At 35.8% G+C, this 21,275-nt stretch overlaps 1 protein-coding gene and 1 long non-coding RNA gene across 3 annotated transcripts; one reads left to right on the forward strand and one right to left on the reverse strand.

Annotated features, from left to right (window-relative positions):
* Positions 1-582: 582 nt before the first annotated feature.
* On the reverse strand, positions 583-1,677 carry LOC137090678 (uncharacterized). Its single transcript, XR_010907940.1, has 3 exons — positions 1,620-1,677; positions 814-1,127; positions 583-658 (listed from the first exon to the last, which is right to left on the reverse strand). It is a non-coding gene; the product is annotated as an uncharacterized lncRNA (long non-coding RNA).
* A 2,268-nt stretch (positions 1,678-3,945) lies between these two features.
* Positions 3,946-20,124, forward strand: p4ha1b (prolyl 4-hydroxylase, alpha polypeptide I b). Of its 2 annotated transcripts, none has more exons than XM_067455678.1 (15): positions 3,946-4,187; positions 6,386-6,462; positions 6,659-6,755; positions 6,876-7,027; positions 7,648-7,785; positions 8,808-9,047; positions 11,119-11,333; positions 11,410-11,586; positions 12,079-12,149; positions 15,464-15,563; positions 15,642-15,695; positions 16,942-17,007; positions 17,791-17,859; positions 17,944-18,040; positions 18,126-20,124. In XM_067455678.1, the coding sequence occupies exons 2-15, from the start codon at positions 6,387-6,389 to the stop codon at positions 18,194-18,196; spliced, it is 1,623 nt and encodes a 540-aa protein (XP_067311779.1). In that variant the 5' UTR covers positions 3,946-4,187; position 6,386; the 3' UTR covers positions 18,197-20,124. The 2 variants fall into 2 exon arrangements, with proteins under 2 accessions (XP_067311779.1, XP_067311780.1); XM_067455679.1 differs by lacking the exon at positions 12,079-12,149 and adding an exon at positions 14,014-14,084.
* Positions 20,125-21,275: the final 1,151 nt, after the last annotated feature.

The raw sequence follows: 21,275 nt of genomic DNA on the forward strand, positions 1-21,275 counted from the left end.
ACTGAATTTATAAGCTCTTAAACCTTTACTAGCACCAAAATTAGGACCAAAAGGTTTATTCTAAAATCTTATTCCAGCATTACAGTGAATGAAAAAAAAAAAAAAAAACTGAAGAACTCCAAAGGCACACAAAATTGTTTGTCACCAACTATTTTCAAGTTGTTTGGAAAGTGCTGTTTATGTCAATGTCCGAGAAGCTCTCCATCAGTAGGAAACTGGTGCACCATCTCTCCACAGTAGATGTGAATGGACATGTTCCAAAGAGGCAGGAAAGCAAAAAAATATACCTTGAGGAAAGAAAAAGAAAACGCAAAGAAAAAACTTGTTTATACAACAGATCTATCCATTATTATAATTGGCTCAATTAAATTAAAACGATAGATGTACAGTTGTGCTCCAAAGTTTATATTCACACAGCAGTATCTGTATGAAAAAAAGAAGAAAAAAAAGAAATAGCCATAAGAGGGATCATAAAAATGAGCATGTTGTCTCTTTTTTATCTAGTACTGCCCTGATGAAGCTGTTTAGTCTGCACGTGTGTGTAAGCTTTTGACCACAACTGCATCCCCTATGTGATGAATTTCAGTCGTCAGGGTAGAATGATTGGAGAGGTTCCTTCACGTATCCCACTGAGCACATCATCTTCACTGACACTGGACTTTAAAAATAGAGAACATTTTAATAATGGTTTTTATTCCTACTTTACAGGGAATTAAACATAACTTAAATATAGATAAATAACCCAAGACCAATGTAAATTGAGAAAAGTATTCTTGCATTTTTCCTCATCTTGCCTTGCAAGTTTCAGCTTACCTTGCACCATCTCCATGAAGGATGTTCCTGTATTTACCACGCCTGGCACAGCAATGCTGCGGCTCCATTCCTTTGGGTGTGTGGCCTGTAAAATATATAATGATTAGGGGATCTGGAAATGCACAAGTGGGAATGTATTACTTACAAATGGACAAGATGCAAAGCATTTAAAAGCTAAAGACTTGATAGCAATGTTTTAGCTTGTGTCATGGCTGGGCATAAATTCATAATTAACATTAACTTGACCTCATCAAGATGGCTCTGTGATTCCACACAGCTTGCACTGGATCTCCAATAACACATCTGTATTGATCCTACAAAATAAAAAATAAAAAAATAAAATAAGCACAAAATATTAAAAACACAAATAGTACTTTAACATCTTACTCTCCAAATGCAAAAAGAAAAGAACATATTAAAATCATTATTTCATTACTGGATGTTGTTATACGTTAAGTTAATATATGGAATAAATGTATATAACGTTAAATGTCTTCTGTCCATTTAAAAAGTAGGAGTTCGATTAAAATATTGTATGTACAGCAGGCAAATTCATTGAACATGCCCACACCGGCGATCACATTCCGATTTAAGAAATTATTATAATGCAATCTTAGATAACAAGTTACATGAATATGAATAATACAATAAATACATAGGAAACATGATTAACGTTAATTCACCTCCCGAGTCCATAGTGCGTCTATCCTATCTGCGATTAAACTAAATAACTACACCATAATAGAGAGCTACCATGTTACGGTGAAAATGTAAAATCAAGAGAGCTTATATCAAGATATACTTACTTGACTCGTTATTTGTAGCATATAACGTCTCATTTCATCTGTAATGATCCAAACGGTTCGCCCCTCTGTGTTGTCTGCTCTCTTCAGCTTCATTTCCCTCACGCATCGCGATGACGCAATCATGGCGGACCGCGCATTTTTCAAAATCATGACGTAGTATTTTTGGCGCATGCGCATTGAAATATTAAGTATAAATATAAAATAAGATATTTCGTGCATTAAATGTTGATTATAAATCACTTATTAATTATCCATTTCTGTTCAGGTTGTTCTAACACACTGTGTAGTTGGACTGTATTTCAGAGAACTTGACTCATTCACCTAACTAAAAGTCAATCATGTTTAGAGTCTGATTAAAATTAAATGTAGCCTATTTTAACTGAATTTTAATGCAAATTAATTTGGTTTAGATTTGTTCAACTTTTTCTTGCAATTAATGCAATTAAATGTGTGTTTAATCGCCATACAACAACATAATATTGAAAGTATTCTGTACACAGATGTAAAGTAGCCTACAGTACATTGTAGATGTAGATTGACAACTCCTCTCATAAAGATTGACAATGTCAAATTATGTAGAAAACTGACACTTGTAGTTGAGTTCATAGGAGCTAGTTATAACATTTCAACAGTATGTTGTACTGGAGTGTAAGCGAGTGAAATTTTGAAGAAAAATACATTAACCAATGTAAATTTGGACAACTAATTTTTTTTTAAAAAGCATTTATTTTCCATGTGCTTTGTCATTAGTAAAATAAGTGTACTTTATGAAACAAACTCATAATTAAAATGGTTTAAGTAAATTTAGGTGTAGACATTATTACAAGGTGCATTTTTAAAAAGCGCACTTAAGTGTGTTTATAAACATTGTCATACAAGTGTACTTTCTTTAAGTGAAAATTAACTAGATATTATTACAAAGCGCACTTATTAAAAGTGCACTAAAGTGGGTTTATAAATATTGTCATGAAAGTGTACTTTTTAAAAGTACAAATTAATTATATATTATTACAAAGTGCACTTATTATAAGTGTACTAAAGTGTGTTTATAAATATTGTCATGAAAGTGTACTTTTTTAAAGTACAAATTAATTATATATTATTACAAAGTACACTTATTATAAGTGTACTAAAGTGTGTTTATAAATATTGTCATGAAAGTGTACTTTTTAAAGTACAAATTAATTATATATTATTACAAAGTACACTTATTATAAGTGTACTAAAGTGTGTTTATAAATATTGTCATGAAAGTGTACATTTTTAAAGTAAAAATTAATTACATATTTTAACAAAGTACACTTATTATAAGTGTACTAAGGTGTGTTTAGAAATATTGTCATGAAAGTGTACTTTTTAAAAATACAAATTAATTAGATATTATTACAAAGTGAATTTTAAAAAAGTGTACTTAAGTGTGTTTAGAAATATTGTCATTAAAGTGTATTCTCTTTAAGTACACTTAAGTGGCACTTAATTTTAATTATATCATATTATCTACAAGTGCAGTTTTTAAAAAATATACTTTAAATATATTAAGTGCACAAAAAATACACTTTCAATACAATTAAGCACACTTCTTTTTCACAAGGGAATATTTATAGAAAACATCAAGGAAACTTTCAAAGGAGTGTGTGAAATCCTAATTAAAAACATTTTTATTTTGTAATTGAGCATTTAAAATAATAAAGACATTTTTCATTAAATGCTTTAAAATGCTCACTATTTTACATCAACTACACAGAGTGCAATAAACTACATTTATAACACAAATGTCTGCTGTGGTATCTCTATTGTGCTAGTTTCACAAGTAAACAGAAACATACAGACATTCTTCAGGCCATGTGAAAATGTAGCCTCGTTTAGCCTATATGGCCAAGTATTTATTCACAAAGGCTGCTTTTAGAAATGAAACCAGCAGATTCAGACCAGCAGAGAAAGGTTATTATAAATCAAAGGGAGCGAAAGCAAAAGAGAAAGACATGGAAAGAAATAGAAACTTATTTTTTCACTGAAATAACAAAACAAAAAACTTTTCAGTGCATATTTATTATTGACCACAGCCATAAAATAAAAAGGGTCATGTTAAATGTATTTCCTAAGTGAGAGCATTCAACCTTAATGTCATAAAGGCATGACAATAATAATCACAAGTTTATTAAGATGATGAAGGGTTCATCATGAGTCCCATAAAAGTTTAAAGAAACAAAATCTAGATTATGGATTAAATGTTTTTATTACAGTGTCTATACGTACGGCTAAATATGCATTATGTGTCAAATAACGGATCTCTATTGGAGAAATTGCAGTATGCGCCTGCGCAGTTCGAAATTCCACCTGGTTCCATGAGTTTAGGAGAGTGTGTGAGAGACTGCACGTAGCTCGGCGGAATCCCCGCCGCCAGATGTCGAGAAGAGCGGGGCAGCCTCTCAGATAAAGCCCAGCTGCACACCAGAAGCATCGTAAACACAGAGGAGTCCTTCATCCATACTGAGCTCCTCATCAGCATCACTAGAGCAACAACTGGATCGATTCACTGTTTCTCTGCGCGTGGTGACAGCCTGCAAGGTACGAGTTTATTTACTTTTAAAGTTTGATTTATTTTGGTTGATTATCGAATTATATGCTGTTGCAATTACAAATTCGGCAATTAAAAAAAAAATCGGCAGTTTAAAAAACCCCACTGATATTAAAAACTCTTGATGCGTAAAAATATCTGCCATTAACTCACGTGCACGAGTTCGTCTTGCACTCATCTTCAATGTACACAATAATATAACATAATATAATATGATATAATAACTCTAACCATTTATCTAAATGTGCATTAATTTAATACTTAGGAAAAATACGTTTCAAGCTCTTAATCGAATTAGGTCTTCGGATCTATATTGAGATTGGCTACTAATTTTGCTATTGCGAGGTGTGTTTTTGGTCTTAAGCGGTCATCGATGCAGACAAGGCAAAAGGACGTAACATTATTTGCAGCACTGTAATAATATTGCAAAAATGTTGTTACAGTGTTTCTCTGCGTCAAGCACGCGCAAGGTCGGCAGCGTGTGTCTCATGGACTGACCATGGGACTGACACATTTGCTGCAGTGAGTGAGTAGGCTATTCAATGTTTTTAAAAGTCCAAGTCGCACGGATTTTTGTAAGCCTAATTTTGCGTCTCTGTTATCTGTGAACTTTTTTTCGAAAAGTTTGCAGTCGGGTTATCTCATTTCGAGCTCTCGAGGGGGCGGAGCGAAGACGTGGCAGTTCCGCTGCTCTGCACCGAATGAACTGTGGTTGGCTTCCATGCTGGACCCTCACGAGCTCACGAACGCCACTGACCTTCCCTGTAATTATGCAGTACCTTTTGAACAATCTAAGTAATGCATTCTAAGTAATACTTTCTTTTAAATGTGTCTAAAGGATGGTAGCTAAATTTAGTTATTGCTAATTGAAGGACTTAGTTACCTTAAATGAGAGTGTCTACTGAATTTTTCACTTACTCCAATGAATAGCTAGTACTTGCTCTATTGTTGTAGCCTACATGTGACATTCACATTATCAAAGAAGCCTTCTGTTGCTCACTGGTTTACAAATTCCTTCTGCAGAGCACACAAGCAAGCACAGAGGAGCAGGTCACAGTTTGGTGCCTTGAGGGCTTTTTTCTTTCTTTCTTTTTTGCATGTCTCATGTGTCAGGTGCCTTTTGGATACCATGACACATTTGCAACACCATAAACTTAGATTTACATTTAACCTGTTAAATGTCTAAGCATATCTGAACTTGAGTAGTTGTAATTAATTAACTCTAGGAATACAGACCTAAGGTTGGTATATTTTCAAAGAAGGCACAAAGAAGATTATTGCAGATGTGAAAAAGGGTTTAAAATACTTTTATCATTGTAATGCAATATCCACTTTCGAAACAATTTTCATAGGATGAACTGCGAGTGTTTAAGCTTTATGATTTCAATTGCAACTTTTTATCTCATCGTTGTGTTTACATCTTGCCATGCTGATTTTATTTTCAGAATTGTGAGATATAAAGTCAGAATCATGCAATTCTGACTTTATATCTCGCAATTCTGAAAATAAAATCAGCATTGCAAGATGTAAACACAACTGCAAAAAAGTTGTGCTAGTTATTTTGCACACCTGTAAAAAAAGTGCAAAAAAGTTGCATTTACCTTTTTTATTCTGTGGCAGACACAAGCTTCTATAAATATGTGATTAAAGAACAAAGTTGGAATTAATAATGCAACAAGTGCTTATGATGCTTGTAACACTTGTGTAGATCTCATTGAAGTTTGTTCAGGCCATTTGTCCAATGAATGAGGCTTTCTCTTTGCTCTAAGGCTTACCCCTGGTTGCCGTATTTGTCCTTTTCGACCAACAAACGTGACATCTTGTTTGTACACGCTGAAACTGGCTTAAACACACAAAAGAGATCTTCCCACAGGCCCAGCATGATGCTCTTTGTTTGCACTCTTGACGCCGCGTTTGTGCCAAAATCCCGAGCCAGCAGTGACCTCATGCAGCCATGTGTATCAAAATGAGTGTGCACTGGGAATTATGGCAACCAAAACCTAATTTTCCAATGTATTTTGTTGCATTTTAAGTGGCCAGCATGTGTTAGTGGATTTAGTAATACATTTTACTTGCTTTAAAGGTTGGTTGTAGTATCTGTGGGTTAACGAATTCTTCTGATATTGTCAGGAAGATGTTGTGCAATGTTGTTAGATGCATCACATTTGACACTGTCTGTTTCTCTCAGGATGGCGTTTTCCTGGTTCCTGTTGAGTTTCCTCTTCCGTTCCCTGCACGCCCACAATGATTTCTTCACTTCTATAGGTGAGCTAATCTATCAACTTCTTCTGAAATTCCCCTCAGATTCAAAGAACAGAAGGAGATTTTTTATGCCAATCAATAAACAAAATTAATATATTTCTATAAACAAAATTATTTTAGTTTGATGCTGTTATCTATACATGACAATTAAAAAAATTGCAGAACAATTGTATTTGACAAATGACTTTTGAATTTGTAGGCCAGATGACCGACCTACTGTACACAGAGAAGGACCTGGTGAATTCACTTAAAGAATACATTAGACAGGAGGAGAACAGACTAGAGCAAGTCAAAGAGTGAGTAAACACAAAAATATACATATCGTCCTTTACCTCACAGATCATTTCATAAAAAAGCATCTCTTTCTGTTAGTCATTTGACAGCTGGTGAATATTTTGTTTCTTTACCTGTGTCAGGTGGGCAGATAAACTGGAATCACTGACAAACACAGCCACGCAGGATCCAGAAGGATTCCTGGGACACCCGGTCAATGCATTCAAACTGATGAAAAGACTCAACAGTGAGTGGGCCGACCTGGAGAGCCTGGTGCTGAAAGACACCACCAACGGTTAGTGACAGTCAAAGTCTTGCATAGTAATTATGGATGTGTGGAATTACATTATTTATCTCTTTCAAAAAAATATATTTAGCTATATATAAACTATATTTTTATAGTTACTGTTTTGTACTGTCTGAAATGTTGCATGAAGCTGTTTTTGAACTTATATCTGACTTATTATTCACTTGCTAAGAATGATTGATTTGTATTTACTCATCAAGTCCTCCTATCTACATGGTTAGGAAACATAAAACATTTTTAAGTTGAATTTTGAGCATACATAACAGTAAAGTGCTATCATTAAAATTTTGTGCTGCTTAATATTTTTATATATATATGTCTGTATTCTTCCATGAACAGAAAGTTCAAAAGCATTTATTTTAAATAGAAATCTTTTATAATATGTCAAATGTTTTTACTGTCACTTTTGCTTAAATAATTACGTCCTTGCTGAATTAAAATATTACTCTAAAAAACAATTATAACAGTACTGTACTTTTACAGTAATGCATGATTTTAGTCATACAGTAGTAATAGCATTATTTGCATCTTAATATGTGTTATACACCTCTTAATCTGTTGTAATCTTGTAATCCTCAAAGCCAAGATTTCTTCTGTTCTGTTTGTAGGGTTTATCTCTAATCTGACCGTCCAGAGACAGTTTTTCCCAACAGACGAGGACCAGACAGGAGCAGCCAAAGCTTTGCTTAGATTACAGGACACATACCAGCTGTCTGCTAACACCATTTCTAATGGAGACCTGCCTGGTGAGCGACTGTGCATGTTTATGTGTTTACATGTCTTATGTCCAGACAGCTTGCCATCTTTATCGAAATGTTTCCATGGGATAGTGTGATAATATCTGTGCCATTTTAAAGAAGTGGAAGCACCACCAACTAGTTGTTTAATTCTGGAGGTGATATGTGTTTTAAATAGGGCTGTAATGATACACCAAACCCACGATTCGGTTCGTATCACGATTTTTGACCCACGGTACGATACAAACCTCGATATGGGGGGGATAAAACAGTTTTATTCTGTACAGTATTCTGTAGCCTATTTTGCCGTCAATACCATATATCTGTATGGTCAATAGGCTACTGCCGACGTTTTCTTTGCGGTACCAATAGGCAATATATATTTAACATGAAGTATAGGGCCTCCTGTACATCAATACCAACAGAAACGCCGCGTCAGACACGCTTCTGGTGTGCAAAGAAAGAGAAAACGCCACGCAGCCGCCCCGCGGATGACACGCAAAAGAAACGCCACGCTCACACCACGTTGCCAGCCGGTTGGGGAAGCTTCTTGAAACACTTACGGCAAATTGTGTGGGTCTTGTCAACTACACGATTGCCATCCTTGTTCTCCACCGGGTTGCTGAAATGTTGCCATACTGCTGACTTAAAAGTTGGACCTGGACAGGAAGGATAATTCTGGCAGTGGGAAGGGGTGTGTCGCGATTCTGCCTTCTCACATCGCGATACAGGTTCGTGGACCTGTGTATTGCGATTTCGATTTCATATCGCATATCGTTACAGCCCTAGTTTTAAATGTCTCCTGGCGGTGACTACTTAACCACAAATGGTTATTTAGAAAGTTAACCCTTGTTGTAGTCCAATGGTTGATTGGCAGGTGAGAAGGCTGTCCTTTGGGACAGCAACAAAATAGGTATCTTTAAAAACAACAACAACATTAAAATTATTTTAGTATCATGATAGTTAGAATAAAACGCAACTGAATATATGACTATTTGTTTTTGTGCATCTTTTTACCGGTGTTACCTTAGGTGTTGTGCACAAGAGCCGGATGACGGTGGCAGACTGCTATGAGCTGGGGAAGATTGCATACTCTGATGCAGATTACTATCACACAGAGCTGTGGATGGCCCAGGCCCTCACACAGCTGGATGAAGGCGAGGAATCCACCATAGACAAGGTTATGGTTCTGGACTACCTCAGTTATGCTATCTACCAGCAAGGTGAACTAGAGCGAGCCCTCGAGCTCACCAAGAGGATGCTGAAGCTGGGTAAAGAAAAATCTAAAATGAATAATTTAATGAAGTTGTTAAATGCAGTGTTATTTTAGTGTTGTTTATATACTATAGAGACAGAGCGTATTAAGGCCACGCCCACACGGGGGGGGGGGATCCAACGCGCTCCATTGACTTTGTATTGGGGCCGCCTCCTTGTCATTTCAGGCATATTACAAAAAACAGAACAATGTCTAAAAGCTGATATGTGACAAGATGTGCAGCAAACAAGCTGAAAAACACAACTACATTTTTAAAAGCTGTCGACCCCAAAAAAACAGTGTTTAAGGAGACAAAAGTGCATACAGGCAATAAGACATGAAGCTTTAGCAGGAAGAATGGGTCAATTTTGGGATCCTGACACTCAGTATTTCTCAGTATGCCTACGTGTGCAGTAAACATGTTGTCAAATATCCAAATGTCAGTTTTATATATTATATTTCCTGTCGCTGATTACTTTCCCCTCCAGTAGGCTTAGTTCTCAGTGTAATATAGCATGATGTGCTCTGTCTCTATTGCATGTATGCACTTTTTTTGTCTTTAAACGCTCGTTTTTTTGGGTCAGCAGCTTATAAACACTTCTGTTTTTTTGGTTCTGGGGTTTTTAGCTTGTTTTCTGTACACCTTGTCACATATCAGCTTTTAGACATTGTCAGATTTTTTTGTAATAAGTCAGAAATGACAAGGAGGCCAAGAAAGTATGTACGAATACGAATGTATTATTATTTTGAATTAGCTTTATTGTTATATTTTGAGTTTAATTTCAATTTTTTCTGTCATTAATTGACTCTCATGTCGTTCCAAACCCGTATAGCGTTTTCGAGTTTTACAGCAGAATGGCGGCTCATCATTCTGCCATAGAACTCAAAAGCACTGCACTGCATTTACAACGTAAACTGTGTAGGAGACTGGCACAGATGAGAAGAAATTGTTGAATAAAGTTATTTATTTTTGGGGGGTTTTGTATACAAAAAGTATTCTTGTTGCTTCTTAAAAAATAAGTTTGAACCACTATAGTCACATGGACATATAACATAAACAACATTTAAAATATCTCTTTGCTATCTTTCTGGGTCTTGAAAGTGGGAATTAATTAGCTGTCTATGGAGGGGTCAGGGAGCTCTCAGATTTTATCAAAAATATCTTAATATTTGTGTACTGAAGATGAATGGTCTTGCGGGTTTGGAACGACATGAGGGTGAGCAATAATTACATAATTTTCATTTTTTGGTGAACTTACCCTTTAATTCATAATTTACTCACCCTGGTGTTTCTCTAATGCTATATGCTCTTTCTTTTATGGACCACAAAAGAAGAATAAAAATAAAAAAGTCCATATAATGGAAGTGAATAGCGACGAGAATCAAGCTTTTTTTTTCAAAAGACGCAAAAGTACCACAGAATGATCCCATGGGACACGTGCCATATATCCCACATTTTCTGCGATCTTGATTTCTTTCTAGATTTAATCTTGCTTTCTAGACAACTTGTATGTGTTTTCTGGGTAAGATGGAGGGAACTGCTGCGCTAATAGAGTGTCACGAACACACACGTCATGGAGCCGTGCAGAAAAGCACAACGGTCAAGAATTTAATTAAATAGTACATTCCATTTTGGTTTGTTTTTCACCAAACTATTGTATAGCAGCAGAACACTTGGAATGTAATGCATGCGTCACACGGGTCATTCTGTCACTCTCCTTTTGGTGTTTATAAAAGATAGAAGGGCATACGGCATTAGAACAACTCCAGAGTGAATAAATGATGACTTGATTTTCATTTTAGGGTGAACTAACCCTTTAAGTTTTAGTAATTTTTAAAATTTATTTAGTATTCAAATAATAATTGGCTTATTAGTAACAGCTAGAATTTCAATACATCTATTTCTGATTTTTAGTTTATTTTGAGTAGCCAACATTGAAAATAGTCACCCATGGATGACTGGGTATGGTTTTTTAAGGAAGGATAATGGTGGAGGCAATGAACTTACAAAACATAGAAATGATAACTGTTGATGCTAAAATATGATTTTTAACAAACTTAAAATTGCCTTTGTGTATGAATCTCAGACCCAGATCACCACAGGGCCAATGGGAACCTAAAGTACTTTGAGTTCCAGCTGGAGAAGCAGAGAAAGGCAGAGTCTGAGAAGAAGGAAGTAGAAGATAAAAAAAGAGAGAAGAAAGTGCTGGACAAACGTGACACTCAGAGGAAACGGTCCAAAGACCCACTGCCAGAAAGGAAGAAATATGAAATGCTGTGCAGAGGAGAGGGAATAAAACTGGTGAGCAGAAAGATTGTTTTTCCCCTACTTTTTGCATGTTTTAAATATTTTTCTCAATCTTTTTTTTTTCTTGCAGACTCCACGGAGACAAAGCCGACTGTTTTGCCGTTACTTTGACAACAATCGTAATCCACGATTGCTTTTGGCTCCAGTGAAGCAGCAAGATGAGTGGGACCGTCCTCGTATTGTGCGTTACATTGACATCATCTCTGACAGTGAGATCGAGAAAGTGAAGGAGATGGCTAAACCCAGAGTGAGTTGGGCATACTGAAGTTATGCTGTGGTTTGCAAAGTTCTAACTTGTAATTTGGTCATTCTGTTTATTTATTTACATTTTTTATTATATTTTATCAAATTTTAAATGATAAATAATTAAAATACATTATTATATATTTTTTATTTTAAGTTTTCCAGACAATGTCTTGTATATGTAGACCATAGTGTATAGTTTTTATTATTATTATTTGCTGATAATGGCTGTCATTTACATTTTTTTTTTTTTTTTGGAGATAGCTTATATGATTGTTGAATCATAAGAACCTTTATTTAAACTCAAAATTCAACTTTGAAGCATAAAAGAATGATGTGAAAAGTGTGTAGATGCTGACAAAAAAAAAAAGTTTGAAAATTTATTTTTACAAGTTTTTGAGTTTGAGTAACTTAAATACATAAATGTAGTAAATATAAGTGAGGGTTTGAAAGTGCTGTACAGGAGCCTATGTGTAATCCATATCTGGCTCCTCAGCTCCGTAGGGCTACTATATCCAATCCCGTCACGGGCGTGCTTGAGACCGCCCCCTACAGGATCAGTAAGAGGTAAGGCAATAAGTGTGGGAGTCTAGAATACCTCTAAAAAAACAAACCGTCGTACTTGAACCGACCCCTAGAGTCTTAGAACTCCTTAGCAGAAACAATACAAAAACACTGCAAATCATAAGTCAAAGTTGTTATATTAATAACATGTTAATTTTTTTTTTTACAATAACTATAATATAAACTAAAATAGAATATAAACTCACAAGCCGCTTTATTAAGTACACCTGTTCAATTGCTGGCATGGTTGTTAGTATCAGATGGGCTGATCTGAGTATTTCAGAAACTTCTGATCTACTGGAATTTTATAGGGAATGGTCAGAAAAAGAGAAAATATTAATTGCGTGGAAGTTTTGTGGGCGAAAAAGCCTTGTTGATGCCAGAGGTCAGGAGAGAGTGGCCAGACGAGTTTGAGCTGATGAAAAAGGCAACAGTAACTCAAATAACCACTTGTTACAAAAAGGGTTGCAGAAGAGCGTCTCTGAACGTACAACAGGTCGTACCTTAAAGCAGATGGGCTACAGCAGCAAAAGAACACACCGCATGCTGCTCCTGGCAGCTAACAGAAAACCAGGCTACAATTGCCATGGTCTCCCTAAATTTGGAAAATAGAAAATTGGAAAACTTTGGCCTGGTCTGAAGAGCCTTTATTTCTGCTGCAACATTCAGATGGTAGGGTCAAAATTTGGCATAAACTACATGAAAGCATAAATCCATCTTGCATTGCATCAATGGTTCAGGCTGCTGCTGGTGGTGTAATGGTGTGGGGGATATTTACTTGGCATACTTTGGGCTCATTAGTACCAGTATTGTTGCTGTCCATGTCCATCCCTTTATAAACAAAGTGTATCATCTACTGATGGCTGTGGCTGCTTCTAGCAGGACAATGTGCCACATATAAAAGCTGATCTAAAACAGATTTCTTGACCATGACACTTTTGACACTATGAGTTTACAATACTGAAATGGCCTCCACAGTCACCAGATCTCAATCCAATAGAGCACCTTTGGGATGTTGTGAAATAGGAGATTCACATTATGGACGTGCAGCTGACAAATATGAAGTCACTGCTTGATGCTGTCACATCAATATAGACCAAAATCTCTGAGGAATGTTTTCAGTACTTTGTTGAATTTATGCCACAAAGAATTAAGGCAGTTCTGAAGGAAAAAGAGGGTCCAAATCAGTACTTGCGAGGTGTACCTAAACTGGCTGGTGAGTGTATATATGTTTTTTAAAAAGTATTATTTAGCATACTGACATCAATCATGACATCCTATAGATATTGTTTTCATGCTGAGGAGTTGCTTTCTTCCTTGCCTTGCAGTTTTTGTCATGGTAATGGATAACAAAGTAGAAAGAAAGAGTAAGAAATGCTCCACTTTGTTACTTTTTCTTGCTGTAGTTTTCTTGCTGTGTGGAGAACTGGAACAGGGACGGGGATTGAAATTTACAATTTGAACGTTTATGATTTTGTAATTCAAGGATTTATGTTTACAACTTTAACTTCAAAATCAAAATTATTTAAAATGGTGCATCACTGCTGGTGTACAGTTCTGTCCCTGTTCTTTACATGGCTTCAGTTCAGAAAGTGACACTAAAGGGACTTCTTTTTCTCTCTCCCCCTTATTTCCTTCTCTTTTATCTGTTTTTACTCTCTCCATGTCCTTATGCTTTTGTGTGTTCATACTGCTCTTTCATCCTTTGCTCTCTCTCTCTCTCTCTCTCTCTCTCTCTCTCTCTCTCTCTCTCTCTCTCTCTCTCTCTCTCTCTCTCTCTCTCTCTCTCTCTCTCTCTCTCTCTCTCTCTCTCTCTCTCTCTCTCTCTCTCTCTCTCTCTCTCTCTCTCTCGTGTAATGGTGAATAGCTAAAGAGAGCCACTGTTCACGATCCCATTACGGGAAAACTCACCACTGCCCAGTACAGAGTCTCCAAGAGGTAAGGGATCAAAAGTCAAAGGTCAAAATATCCTATCCAGAACCATCATCCTTATTATTATCATCTCCATTTCACAGAGGGCTAAGATTCAAAAATCCTACCCTCACTTGGCCATAGAAGTTTTGGTGACCCCCTTTTGCAGGCAGAAAATGTTGGAATCTTTCTACTACAGTCCTAATATTAAGACCATTTGAAATGTTTGAGAATCTATAAATAATAAATAATAATTAAATAATAATAAATAATTGTGCACACAAGTGCACAGAACTTTAGTCTCAGTCTCTGCATGACCAACCGTTTGAGACTGTGCACAATTTTTTTTTTTTTAATAGAGCTATACATAGTTCTGTTGTCTCATTCACATTTCCACCCACACCAGAGTGGTTTAACTGATCCTAGTTATTATGAGTGCATATGTTTGACAACGTACGTCTCAGCACAGGCAGACTGGGTGGAGTCGCTGAAACACTTGAGGGCTCCTTTCACACCAAAAGCCATGAATGTGTCAGTTTGAATGTTTAAGAACTCTAACATTATGTTTAGAAGATAAATATTACACTACCATTCAAAGTTTTAGGTCAGCAAGGTAAAAAAAGAAAGAAAATTATACTCTAAAAATAATATAATATAGAAAATAATATATTGCAGAGACATTATTGATCAAAAGTGACCGTAAGTACATTTATAATGTTACAAATTATTTATATTTTCAACTAATTGTTGTTATTTTGAACATTCATTCATCTTAGATATTTTATTAAATAATTTGTAATTATATTTTATAATATTTTACTGTATTTTTGATCAAATAAATGCAGCCTTGATGAGCATGAGACTTTGTTCAAAACTATTCATATACTCTTACTGACCCCAAACTTTTGACCAGTGTATATAAAGTTTTTTTTTTTAATAAGCAAAGTAGGTGTCAATTGGTAATGATTTTTAGGGGAAAATAACAGTATCATATTAGAAATCATGGTTAAGATTAATGTTTAATCTTAAGGTTTGCAGTAGCTAAGGGGCTTCTCTCTCTCACACACACATACACACACACTCCTGAATGAGATCAGTGCTGCTAAATTACTTTACTCTGATTTTCTCTGAGAAATGTGAATTTTCTCTTTCTTTTTAATTTCTCTTTTCACCATTCATGGCTTCATCCTCCGGTTTGTCTTTATCACAATCAGACTTTTTCACATTTATAACTAAATAAAATAAATTCAACTTTAGAAATCTTTTCACTGTAAACATGTGAAAACGTCTGAAAATAATTTATGTGCATGGTGTGGCATGTGGTCTGTTTATTATGTGTAATGCAATATTAATTGCGTTTGTATATAGTTTGTATATTGTTTACTGTATCCCCCCCCCCATTCTAGTGCTTGGCTGTCTGGATATGAGCATTCTACGATTGAAATTATTAACCAGCGTATCGAGGATGTAACAGGCCTGGAAATGGACACAGCAGAAGAGCTGCAGGTAACTGGCCAATCGGATGCTTTTAGTCGGACATATTTATGAAACAAGAATCCACCCAAGCAATGTTTTTCATCTTAGGTCGCAAATTATGGAGTTGGTGGTCAGTATGAACCTCATTTTGACTTTGGAAGGGTGAGTTCCTGTGTTTTTCTTTAAAATACACATATATCAGCACTATAAATCAGCATATGAAAATTATATTGTTTGTACACAATAACATTCAAAAGTTTGGCTTAAGATTTAAAAAAAAGAAATAGTTTTATTCAGCATGTCTGCATTCAAAAGATCAATAGTGACAGTAAATATTTCCATTTCAAATAAACGCTGTTCTTTTAAAGGTCCCGTTCTTCGCGATTCCATCTTTCAAACTTTAGTTAGTGTGAAATGTTGCTGTTAGAGCTTAAATAATACCTGTAAAATTATAAAGCTCAAAGTTCAATGCCAAGCGAGATATTATATTTAACAGAAGTTCCTTTCAAAGCCTACAGCGAACTGCCGGTTTGGACTACACCCCTGCACTTCCTAGCAGGAATGACGTCACTAGAACCATTTGTTGACTAACCCTCCCCCCACAAGTACACGCAAAATAGGAGGTGTGGTCTTGTTGCTCTCCCACGTGGAGAAGAGTGTGCATTCAGCTTGCATCTTCCTGTTATGGTAAGAAGCGGGACCTTTCCGGGCAAAGTGCGCTAAGCTGCTGTCCAATCACAATACGGAAAGCGCTGGCCCAATCAGAACTCGTTACATATTTCTGAAGGAGGGACTTCATAGAACAAGGAAATCATCAGGCCGTTTTTAGGACAGAGGACAGCGCTGTACAGATAAGGAAATTGTGTGAAAAATACTGTTTTTTTACACGCGAAACATGAACTCATGTTATATTGCACACTGTAAACATAATCAAAGCTTCGAAAACACGCGAAGAACGGGACCTTTAAACTTTCTATTTATCAAAGACTCCTGAAATAAATAAATCACAAACATATTTTTTACAAACATATTAAGTCGCACAACTTTTTTCAACATTAACAATAATAGGAAATGTTTTTTGAACACCCAATCAGAAGATTTCTGAAGGATCATGTGACACTGAAGACTGGAGTAATGGTGCTAAAATGATGTAGCTTTTTTCATCACAATGACAAAAATGTAAAAAAAAATCTTTAAAAAATATATAATTGAAAAAGATAAGTTATTTTAAATTGCAATAATATTCACAATATTATTTTTTATTTTTTACTGTATTTTCAATATAGTAAATGCAGCTTTGATGAGCATCTTTTTTTTTTTTTTTTTAAATCTTAGACCCACAAACTTCTGAACATTAGTGTAAGCTTGTGTCTTGAATTTTTTTTACACTTTGTTCTTATAAATACAGAAAGATGAACCAGATGCCTTTAAAGAACTGGGAACAGGAAATAGAATTGCTACTTGGCTCTTTTATGTAAGTACATTTACTTTGACGTGCAGACACCACACATTATATTTAAATCCTTACTGTCAACATTTATGGTCTTTGAGATGATCTATCACATATTTGATTTTATAATGAAATGTGCTTGTTAAAATGCTTGCATCATTATAGCAGTGGTTATAGCAGTGGTATATGTAAAAAGTGGATTATGGATGGGCCTCTAAAAGTGTGGGTGGGCGGACACTTTTAACTGACTATAAACAATCAAATAAACAATGCTGTATTGAAAACCAATCGCAGAGTCCCGAGCCAGATCCCCCAACAGGGCTGAGCCTAAAGGGGTGTCTGGGTGTCATGGAGAGAAGATCAATTGATCCTGTTTTGACAACCAACCATTGATTATACAGTATATATGGCATATATACAGTCCAGAAAACACCTTGCTCACTAATATTAAATGCAAATATTGCATAATCGTGCCACGGTGGGCCAGACTGAAAACCTACCCGTATCGTGAATGGCTGATGTCGATGCCGCAATGCACAGCTTCATTACTCTGATTGGTTGTAGGTCTGCACAATTGATGTCTTTCCTGGTTCGGTTGAAACACGCCCCATAATCACAGCCCAATGGAGCAGTTTCAGACTCATATTCTGACTAGACTTGAGTATGACCACGTAGCCTTGTATAATATTAGGATAGAATTTCATTGATCTGACAGGGTGGACAAGCTGTCAATCTGGTCAAGGCCCACTCGTAGCTCCGCCCCTGCATTATGGATATGTTGTACTATCATGACTTTTGATGTTGCAGATGAGTGACGTGGCAGCAGGGGGCGCTACAGTCTTTCCTGATGTAGGGGCAGCAGTGTGGCCTAAAAAGGTGAACCCCCACTAAAAATAAATAATTTTCTTTATGTGTAAACTAGTTAATTCATTGTAATATTCACTCTCTCTTACCTTTCAGGGTACAGCAGTGTTCTGGTATAACCTTTTTGCCAGTGGAGAAGGAGATTACAGCACAAGACATGCTGCCTGTCCAGTATTAGTGGGCAACAAATGGGGTGAGTATGTATATACATATATGTGTGTGTGTGTGTGTATGTGTGTATATCTATATGTATATAATTCTACTGTCTTTTCCTCCAGTATCGAACAAATGGATACACGAACGAGGTCAAGAATTCAGACGACCCTGTGCAGTGTCCGAGATGGAATGATCTCTTCTGTTCTTCTCTTATTTTCTGTTTAGTGTCAGTTTTAGTCAATATGATGTGTGTTTGTACAAGGAGTGGATGACTATGCATAAATCTATGTGTTGTGCCCCTTTACTCAAAAATAGACCTAGAAATGCTGTGAGGTTTCTGTAGAAGTTATGAATATGCATAGAGCCAATCAAATATTTTATTTTAGTTATTTATTTAAGGTTTAATTTGAACTCCATATGTTTCTATTGCACTTTCTGTCACATCTCCAGCAGACTTCTATTTTTGAGGCCACATTTTTCATGTAAAGGGATAGTTCACCCAAAAATGAAAATTAGCCCATGATTTACTCACCCTCCTCAAGTCATCCTAGGTATATATGACATACTTCTATATGAAAAGCTTTATAATGACAAGGATTGTTGCTCTGTTTTAGAAGTCCATAAAAATGCATCTGTCCATCAAATAACGTGCTCCACACGGCTCTGGGAGATTAAAAAGGCCTTGCATTTGAGAAAAGAAAAATATCCATATTTAAAACTTTTTTTAATTAAAGTTCCCGCCCATCGCCTTCCGTGGAAAAGTGTTGAAAGTGCCTTCTCAGAGTTCAAGATGCATACGCGACGTCTGACCATAGACAGTAAAAGAAATGGACGGAGCGATCCCATTGCCTTCTACGGCGTTAAGTGATGTCAGTATAGGAGCACTCACTTCCTGATGGCTAAGCGAACTGCGCAGGCTCAGACTGAGCTTGACGACGTAGATGTGACGTGAGCCTCCTGTCGGACAGCTGTAGGTCTTCTAGTAGTTGTGGAAACTGAAATCTGAATCACGTCGTTTAAATGTTTTGTTCCGTTGCTTTTGGCTCACTATGGGCTTCTCCCCATTCTTCTCCCTTGACTTTATCAGACTTTATGTCTCCACGTCCCCCCGACTGCCTCATAGACAGTAAAGATTGCCTGCGAGCGTCTCCTCGGGTCTATACAGTAATTTCTCAACTGTGCGACAGAGTCGCGTTGGTTATGACGCAATAGTTAGCCTATTTTTACAAAAACAGCTTCTACGGGGCGATGGTGTAAGATACAAGGTAACGGAGCCTTTTAAGCATTGTTGTGTTTCTTTAGAAATAAACAATGGACAAATGGAGTCTTTAAACGCCTCTGATGTAAAGTTATTCACTGTCAAAGTGACTCAAAAATGAATGGGAGTCAATGGGATGCTAACAGCAGGTGATGGCTTGGTTAGCAATGGCAGCCCCTAGGGGTGGAACACTTTCCGAGCGCTAGATTACCCCCTTGCGTCTGACGAGGGTACCTAGTAGCATAAGCTTTTGAACTGCAGAGGCACTTTCAACACTTTTTCCATTAACTGAATTCGGCCGAACAATTACTTTATAAAGTTTTAAATATTGATTTTTTTTTTTATTCAAACGCATCAAGTAACTTCTAAATGCATTTATTAACCTCCCGGAGCCGTGTGAAGCACATTATTTGATGGACAGATGGATTTTTATGTACTTCAAAAACAGCAACAATCCCTGCCATTATAAAGGCTGGATTAGCCATGACTTGATTGTATTTGTCCCAAAGAAGAATGTCATATACACTTGGGGGTGAGTAAATAATAGGCTAATTTTCATTTTTGGGTGAACTATCCCTTTAAACCACTGAACACTCCATAAACCTTAATATATTACAGTATAATTGTTAGGGGGAACGCAGCACAGTGACCAACTTTTTTAATCAAAAAAAAAAAAAAAAAAAAAAGAGAGAGAGAAAATATCTGTTACAAAAATATTGTATAACCCCCTGAAACATTTAAAGAAGTAACAAAGAGTATTTTCTTAATTCCTGGGGCCAATGTCTTTTGTTTTTTTTAATGTGCACTTGGAAATGTTTTTAAGTGTGATAGTTTTTTTTAAAGAAATAAAATCAATGACATCATTTTTAGTTGTCTTTTTTTTTGCCTCATTTTGTAAAAAAAAAAGTGAGATGTGTTAAAAATGAATGAGGTCCACAACTTGCACTCTTGCACAGTTAAATTCTGGATAATTTACAATTCTATTAGCTGGTGACTTCATTCATTCAGAGGTTGATTTTTAAGAAACAAAAAATGTCTGATTGGACAATTCATATTCTGGTAATTATATTATCTGTATAACAATTTAAGTGAACAGTTTAATTAAAAAATTAACATGAATTGATTTAAAGATTATATTAGAATTTGTAGATCCATTTTGTTATTACGACAGCAACTGATGCTCATGTTCTCCAGTGTAATGAGATTGTTCAAAAAGCATATTGCGGGGAATCTTTTTATTATTACTGTACTCTGCATTCTTAAGTTTATTTGCGTTATGTGTGCATAGCTCCACTTCGTGGACTGTAGTGTAATCATTATTTTTTTCTGATTCCCTTCCTTTTTTTCTACTACCCTAATTAAAGTAATAAAGGTTTTGCCACCCCACACAACTTATACAGCCGACATCTTGCATATTACACAAATTACAAACCCTTTGCTATAGGATCATATAGGGATGAATTCAGGGGATTCAAATTCAAATGAGATTTGTGCTCTATACATTGAATAAGGAAACTGTTTACACTGTTCACATGGTTTACTCAAAAGTATTTTTCAGCAAAGTTGTTTTCAACATTGATAATAATCAGAAAAGTTTCTTGAGCATAAAATCCTCATATTAGTATGGTTTCTGAAGGATCGTGGGACACTGAAGACTGGAGTAATGATTCAGCTTTGCCATCAAAGGAATAAATTGCATTTTATATTCACATAGAAAACTGTTTGAAATTGTAATAATAATTATGTAACAGTAACTATTTTTCAGAGGTGGACAAAGTACCGAACCCCATTACTTGAGTAAAAGTACTACTGGTCAAATATTACTCTGTTACAAGTGAAAGTTGTACAGATTTTTACTTAAGTAAAAGTACAGAAATATCTGTAAATTTCCTTTTTATGTCAATGCATTATTTTGTTATTGTTGTTGTGGTGGAGTACTTAAATTGTCTGGTTGTAATTGGTTGCAATCACTATGGCACATCCAGTTAGAATGCAATAAGGACTCTGATATTTC

This window comes from Pseudorasbora parva, chromosome 10 (genome assembly GCF_024679245.1).
Source record: "Pseudorasbora parva isolate DD20220531a chromosome 10, ASM2467924v1, whole genome shotgun sequence".
Lineage (NCBI taxonomy): Eukaryota > Metazoa > Chordata > Actinopteri > Cypriniformes > Gobionidae > Pseudorasbora > Pseudorasbora parva.